Raw genomic sequence first — 8,090 nt, forward strand, 5'->3', positions numbered from 1 at the left:
CCGCTGACCCACAGCCATTTATCTGTCAGGTTAAAATCCTGACACAATATGTTTCTGCTTATCCTGGTGTTCACAGAGTATAAAATCTGAACAGGATAACAGGCCTGAGTGGAATTTCTCTGCTCCTACATCACCTTCCTGTCCACACCACACCAGTTGACTTTATGAAGCGTCCAACTGGAGCCTGGACTCTTTTTATTTCCCCCTCATGCCAAGAGTTTCCCCCACTTTGATATTGGCTCTGATAAGCTGCTGTAACTCAGGAGTGGAGCTGGAGGCCAAACATCTCCATCACTCCTGGTGTTTATTCGTCCTCAGGAACCTCACCCAGCACCGAGGCTTTGAGGAGCTCGCCTTAGAAAACTGACTTTGACAGTGGTGTTAGTGTTTTACATCTGTGTCCCTGGTGAGTCGGACCTTTAACATATGAAAATGTTCAGAACAGAAGACGTGACTGTAAATGTGAGGCCTATTTGATGACTTCATTGTCTGGTCTCTGGGCTGCAGTGATGAGTCCACACTGGTCTGACCTGTGGATCCTGGTAAATCATGGGGGCGAGCTTCTCGTAGCTGTCTATGTAGAGCCTGACGGTTGCCCCGGCGCTGCCTGTCCCGCTGAGACGGAAAATGATCCTCGAGCCATCAGAGAAGATGATTCTCAGGCCCTGCGAGTGAGGGAGGTGGAGGAGAGAGGATGATGGATGAAAATGTACAGGAACAGGAAAACATGTGGAGACTTAATGCAGGAGGTGAAATAAATCACACTACTGTGTTGTCATAGACACATCATTACAGAGACTTCATTTTGTTAGTCTGTTTATTCTATTATGATTCTGTCAGATCCATTTTATAGTGCCATACTGTGATGCATTCTAATCTTTACTGGGTTGGCTGGTCCTGTAGCTTATATGAAGAAACCACTTGTAAATCAAAAATATAAGCCATATGATTTACGACCACAAGAGGGCATCATCTTCACTCACGATAACTGCTATTGTACTACTTTGTATTAAGGTAAGGCTAAAATAAGCGTATTACCTGGTTTTTGGACACACTGCCGTCCACGGGGTCTGTATAGGCAAAGTTGTCAGCGATATCCACCTCGTATGTCTTATCGCCGGATGAAAACTTCTTCCCTTTAAAGGAAGGATCCATCATGGCCGCCTCCAGATCCTTCATCATCTTGTTGGCAGCGTCCGAGTCGACCTCCTCGTAGTCGTACCTTCAGAAATGACGGTGAAATAAGGTTCATGTCAGGATTGTGACGGATGTAAACATGTTACCTCCCCCTTGGAGACTTGGAGCTAATGCTGCAAAACTCACTGAATTGAAATTCAATATGTTCTTCTTTTGTGCCACAATCTTCTTCATATGACTGAAGATGAACAGTGCAGGGACCGCAGAGATAAGGAGAGAAGCCTTTCACAAGCAAAGTTAAAGTTTGTCTCCATCTAGTGGCCTCAACTGAGAATTTAATACAGTGCATCGTAGGACAGGTACACATTTAAATCAATTTCAACCACAGGACAAACTTTGTACCAATGTTTGACGGGCCCATGTGGAAAAGCCAGTAGGCCATACGCAGGCTATAGTTTGCCTACGTCTGGTTTAATCTAAAAAATTATCCAATCTGGATTATTTTTTTAAGTTCTTTGCTGTCTGGCTTTAGGCCTAAAAACATTACCAGATATTACACACTGATCTTTGCTGACCTGGTAAAGAAGTTCCTGCCAAAACTTTGCCAGTGATCCTTCATGATGTCCTCTACGCTCTGTTTCCTGCCGGCCAAGATTGACAACCAGGCAAGCACCGCCCACAGGCCGTCCTTCTCACGGATGTGGTCAGAGCCTGTTGGTATGAAACAAGCAGGAGAAAAGTCAGCAGGTAAATGAAAAAGGACGCAAAACAACGTCCAGCGTTTCTTACGCACCGGTACCGAAGCTCTCCTCTCCACAAAGTGAGAGTTTTCCAGCGTCCATCAGATTCCCAAAGAACTTCCAGCCAGTTGGAGTTTCATAAAGTTCCATTGCACGTTTTTTTGCCACACTGGTAAAAGGAATAAACCATGTTTAAAATCTACATGGACTAGAGTTTAGAGTTTTTAACCCAAAAGATTAAAACATTGAGACTTGTTGCTGTTAAATATAGCATAGTATTTACTGTACCTGTCCAGAGCTCCACTGGTGGGCATACTGCGGGCCAGACCTTTGATACCACTCTTGTTGAAATAAGGGATCTTTGCAAAATTGGCAGCAATGACAGCGACGGAGTCTGAAGGGTTCACGAAAAAGCCATGTTTACCTAATACCATGTTGCGGTCCTGTTGAAGGTGGGAAACCAGAGAAACAGATGGAGTTGAATATATAAAATGGAAGACACACATTACACTTTGTCAGTCATTTACTGTATGTACAGTAAATAAAATGGGATTTTACAAAAAAAAAATCCCCTTTGTTTGACTTACACCATCACCATCGAAAGCTGCTCCAAAGTCATATTCTCCTCCTTTCATGGTGTTGACCAGGTCAGCAGCGTAGGTCAGATTGGGGTCAGGGTGGTGACCTCCAAAATCCTCTTTGGGGACACAGTTCACGGCGGAGTTGGCAGGAGATCCCAGTTCCTCACAGATTATTTTCTTAACGTAAGGACCCACCACTAGAGGGAGACAGAGATTCGTCAAAACCAGTGCTTCTCGGTATACAGTATTGAGGTAAGAATCACTGTATTTTCTTATAAACTCTTTTATACCTCCATGCATAGCGTCCAAACGGACATTAATGTGATTGGCTCCTGACAGAAGTTCCTTCAGTGCAGCAAAGTCAAAGATGCCTCTCAGCATCTCAGCGTAGGCCTCCACGGAGTCAACAATCTCCACTGAGACAAAACAAAAGAAACAACTGAATATTATTTATTGAATCAATTATATTATTACTGTAATAAATTAATAACACAGTATTATATTATATAATTAGTTGACTTTTGTCATCATCATTTGTAACATAACTCCACCTGTGAAAGGCTTGAAAGTGTCCACCTCAAAGGTCTGCTTCCCAATTTTGGACAGATCCACCTTCAGGTCTGGACAGATGTGATACTCCTGCAGGCCTTTGCTGATGTCAAAGATTTTGTTTGTGATGCCCTCTGGAGCAGGACCTGGGGACAGAGGTGGAGGTTTGTTTACTGGCCACGACCTTGGAGCAAACGTAGACAATGTGTGTAATAAGACTGGAAGCATGAACAACAATCCGAATGACAGCGTTTCTAAAGACTTTAATCATTTTTAATTATGTCAATTATATGTTACGATAACGTGGAAAGTTATGACTCTATTCTCATGAATTTATGATTTATCCAGAATGACAGCGTTTCTAAAGACTTTAATAATTTTTAAATATGTCAATTATATGTTACGATAACTTGGAAAGTTATGACTCCATTCTCATGAATTTATGATTTATCCGCGTAAACCTTGAACCCTTTTCTCATGGTTTACAAACAAGTTTAATAAAATACTGACTAACCAGCATATGGCTTAACTCTACTATGGTAAAGGTGCAACTTTTCACCATAAACTTGTGAATTTATAATCATAAATATACAAAAAATTAATCATACGTTTATCACTCAATTATCACAAACTTACGACTGCCACTCACCTCCACTGGAAATGTTGTACTTGATGCCAAAGTCTCCGTTGGGACCACCGGGGTTGTGGCTGGCTGTGAGGATGATGCCACCTACTGCCTTCAGTTTGCGGATCACACAGGACACGGCCGGGGTGGACATGATGCCATTCTGACCAATCACCAGATGGTTAATCTTCAGGAAAGACATAAGTATTAGTTAATTTACAGTAAAATAGAGAGATAGGACAGATCAATACTTGTGTCCTAACAACACTTCATCACTCAGGTACCTGAAGAGTTGTTAAACTGATGATTGGTGGGAGTAGGGATTAGGTGGAGGTTTGATAAAGTGATGGACAGCATCACCATAGTGAGCAGGAGGCAGCTCAAACTAAGCTAAGTGTGTGGGGAGGGTACCATCCTTAGAGGCACCTTGGTGGCTTATAGACAAAAGATTGGAATATTTTTGTGACATCATTAGACATTATTTACTTAGTCATCATATGTCATACGTTTTTTTACGACAACTTTACCTTGATGGGCCAAACTAATAAAAGAGGGAGAGGACCTGCTGTTGCCGACAACAAAAGGACAGATAATGACATTTAATGACCACAATTTTCTTCTTTTGATCATGAAACAAAGAGAACGTCTTTGGTATGTGGACAAACAAGACAGACTTCATTAAACCAATCATACAACAATTGAAGCTTTAAATACACAACAGCTCTGGTTTATAACCACTAATGTTTTGCCAATGTAGACGCCATTTTTTCTACACAGACATATGCAGAGCCACGTGATTGGCTGTTTGTAGCCCGTCACACCCCCTGTATGTGAAAACATACAGAACCTTGTGGTCCCACTGGAGTGAAGGCAGTCAGGGGCCTCTCACTGCAGTTCATATGAAACAAAACCTCAGATTTATCAACTCACTCTTTAAAAAAATATGAAAATGCTAATGTTGAATGACGTGGTCTTGGCAGCATCATGGGATATATTTTAGTTCTTCCATGGCCACAGCCTGAATGTCAGAGGTAATTTGTTCAGTGCTGGATGTGTAAGTGAGCTACTTCATGCTCTTAATGTGAAAGGTCAGAAGAGTTTGAGCCGGCGCTCTAGTGGACGTTTTGATAAAGGCAATAGCCTGTCGCTAGAACATGATCAGGATGGTTTCACAAAACAGACTCTACTGAGTTGGATATAGAAACACAGCAGGGTCATATGTGCTGCACGTGTTGAACCTCTGGGATGACTCACAAGATTTGTGCAACATTTGTGCATTATCATTGGTTAGCTCATTCATTTTGAAAAGAGCATCGTTTGACTTGAGAGAGTGGGCGGGTAGCATTGTCCTAACCTAGCCTTGTAAAATACAACAACACATAATGCTTTTTTAAACAGCTGGTTTATATTGTACAGTTAGAGGAGTTTTGACATTTAGCACAACTTTGTCAGAGGTGTGCAGCTCAACACGACAGTAAAGCTCTGTACCTCATTTACCAGCCAAGAGTATGCCTGTTGTTCAGCATATAAGCGACTTAAACGTCATATTGTTTTATTTTGTCACGCTCCTTGGGACACTAACATGAGAACATAAGACTGGAAACCTCGGATTTAGAGCACCACCTGCAGGGGAAAGGGGGGCGCTACAACCTCTTTTTGTATGTACTGTATATACACAAAAATCTAAAATATATACAAGCACACTGTTTTAACCAACTCCTTTAACTTTGTATTTGTATTTAGCTAAGCTAACACGATAGCATTGATATATGCTACACAACACAAGCTATACAACAACTGCTGACGTGTTGTCATTGACAGTTAGTCAATTATAAAGTGTGTGCACAGAATTTAACGGTGGTGTTACAGGTTAACTTACAAGCAGCTCATTCACTGTATGTGTGTGTGTGTGTGTGTGTAAGGGAGAGAGGGATAGAGAGAGAGAGAGCTTGTAGCTAACTGTGCTAGCAAAAGGTGAACACAGTATGCGTGGGTGTTTGTGTTTATTCTTCCACTGACCCCGTTGGCAGCAGCGATCTGGACGATGAGCTGAATGGCGTCCTTCATGAAGAACCTGCCGTCTCCCCCCACCACCAAAGTGGACGTTTGCCGCTCCGCTGGGTCGATGACGGAGATAGTGCTCTGGATGAAGTTTTCCGCATAGTGCTGGTTCTGCTGGAACACCGTCACCCGCTTCCTCAGACCACTAGTACCGGGCTTCTGGTCCGCGTACGGCCTGGTTTTCACTGTGATAATTTTCACCATTTTTGACCCCAGAGCATCGACCACCGACCCCTGTACTGTATGACCCGCTGCTGCAGACTCCGGTCTGACGGACGAAGAGGCGACTGCAGTGGCCGGGAGAGTGAGGCTGGATCCGCACGTAGACACGGACACCGCCCCCCTCCTCCTGCTCTGTTTAAAGGGCAAGGGGACGCGGCGTGCAACAACTTGTACTTCAAAACTTAAGCATACTGTTAGTACACAAGTACTGCAACGGATCCAGGAGATACACGCGTTTTAACTATTCTTATTTTCAGGTTAAGATGCTGATTATGATATTTTTTCCTCCGTTGTACATTAAATTTGTTTTAATATAACAAATGCGAAAAAAAAGCTCCTTTATTATCGTAAACAATAACAAAAAATATTTTTATATTTTGTAACCTCCAGTAGGTGGCGCTCACGCTGCCCTCTGTTCTGAAACTTGAGGCCTGACCACAGACTGTAAATTGCATGATAAGATGTTGATTTGTAACACAGAGAACTAATTGCCCTAATCAGTAAATGGGACTTATAATGAACACTGTTGGATGAGTGGCAATAAAAACATGATTGACAGCTATATTGATTAATGGGAGCATTGGCATTTGGTGCAGAGTAATATTTAAAAACACCAGGCTACTATTAAAAAAATAGAAATCATAGGAGAATAACTTTTCACAACAACTGTTGTTGTTCTGAAGAGTTAAGGACATGAAGTCATTTTATTTATGCCACCCTGCATTAACTTTTATCACCCAATTTCCTCTAAATGGGATTGCATTCTTAAACAATTATAGTTGTTTAAAGTCCTTGATTCTTAACTTCCTTGTCAGTATTCCAATGAGAGAAATAACAGTATCACGCTTCAACAGACCTTTGAGCCTTAAAGGTCAAAGACACACGGGGCAGACAGGTCAGTGACTCACAGGGCTGTGTTCTCCCTGTACCCAAGTACAAACAGCAAATGTTTGAAATAATTAACTCCCCTAAATATAAATGAAATAGCTCCCACTGACTAAATACTGAAGAGGGTAAATTTTACCAATCTGTTTGAACAAAGGAATGGATTTGACACAGGAAATGTTGTGAAATAAGTCCAAGCCTGTGCTGTTTGCAGGTTGCAACACAGTGTGTTTGATAACCACAAGCAGAACAAAGTTTACGTCAGAACCTGCGATCGTGACACTGTGTTGTGCATGATATCTTAGCTAATATTTACCAATGTAGAAAGTCTGTCTGTGGACATAAATTTTCCTTATCAGCAGCCTGAAGAAACAAAACAATGACAATCTACTCTAGTTTTTAATCCTTCGCACACATCTCATCTCCAATCATCTTCAACTGCTTAATTACTGATTGTTATTATTATGTAAACTGTAAATTTAATTAATTTTAACACTGTAAATTCAATACTTGCTTTGCTTTCCTTGCTCTAATATGCAGACGATGCACATGTCGTCATTAACACTCACTTCAGGAAAGAGTTTTTTCCAATATCAACATGCAACACATTCATCTACCTGCTGTTATTTATCATTCGGTTTCAGTCATTCTTTCCAAATATATCAAATTTTTGGAAATATTTAGGACTACTTTTTTCAAATAATCATGATTGTGATTAATAACAACCATGATTAATCATGATTAATTGAGATACATTCACAGCTAACCCAGGAACTATCTGAATAATATTTTACTAAATCTTACTAAAATTAGGCTGAGTGTCAGTAGGTAGTGCTAGGTCACTAATGTGGCTCCGTGTCTCCATGTCTGTAGGAACACCAACAGTCTGTGTCATTCCATACTTATACTGTACATACAGTACAGTATCATTTACTTCAATTTTACATTCAAGTGCTGCAGAGTGATGTCAAATGCTCAAACTGGCTCCTAAAGCCCAGATTCCCATTTAAACGTTACTGAACCAGACTCTTAGGAAGGAAACGCTGAGAGCAGCTAAGGACATGAAATACTCTGTCCTGCCATGTGACCTTTAGTTTACCAGCTCTACTGTTTCAGCAGAAAAAGTCAAAGGGCAAATAATGACCAGGGAGATATAAATAGAAGGTAAAGACTGTCCACGGCTGAAAAGGCCAAGGGCAAATAAAGTTTGGTCTCCAGTTTGATGCAAAGGAATGCAGTGACCCAGCCAGCTCAGAATCCTGACAGCTCCATACTGTGGTTAGAGTATGG

The 8,090-nt window shown here is 41.4% G+C and overlaps 1 protein-coding gene across 1 annotated transcript in view; it reads right to left on the reverse strand.

Annotated features, from left to right (window-relative positions):
• Positions 1 to 6,033, reverse strand: part of pgm1 (phosphoglucomutase 1) — a 7,151-nt gene extending 1,118 nt beyond the window's left edge. Inside the window, exons 1-10 of the mRNA XM_008333238.3 lie at positions 5,652 to 6,033; positions 3,657 to 3,819; positions 3,010 to 3,153; positions 2,749 to 2,874; positions 2,465 to 2,655; positions 2,166 to 2,320; positions 1,931 to 2,046; positions 1,713 to 1,848; positions 1,039 to 1,222; positions 531 to 665 (exon numbers count right to left, since the gene is read on the reverse strand). Coding sequence (XP_008331460.1) covers positions 531 to 665; positions 1,039 to 1,222; positions 1,713 to 1,848; positions 1,931 to 2,046; positions 2,166 to 2,320; positions 2,465 to 2,655; positions 2,749 to 2,874; positions 3,010 to 3,153; positions 3,657 to 3,819; positions 5,652 to 5,897 — 1,596 coding nt within the window. The 5' untranslated portion in view covers positions 5,898 to 6,033. The remainder of the gene's footprint in view (positions 1 to 530; positions 666 to 1,038; positions 1,223 to 1,712; positions 1,849 to 1,930; positions 2,047 to 2,165; positions 2,321 to 2,464; positions 2,656 to 2,748; positions 2,875 to 3,009; positions 3,154 to 3,656; positions 3,820 to 5,651) is intronic.
• Positions 6,034 to 8,090: the final 2,057 nt, after the last annotated feature.

The sequence above is a fragment of the Cynoglossus semilaevis genome, chromosome 2 (genome assembly GCF_000523025.1).
Source record: "Cynoglossus semilaevis isolate Cse_v1.0 chromosome 2, Cse_v1.0, whole genome shotgun sequence".
In the NCBI taxonomy this organism is placed as follows: domain Eukaryota; kingdom Metazoa; phylum Chordata; class Actinopteri; order Pleuronectiformes; family Cynoglossidae; genus Cynoglossus; species Cynoglossus semilaevis.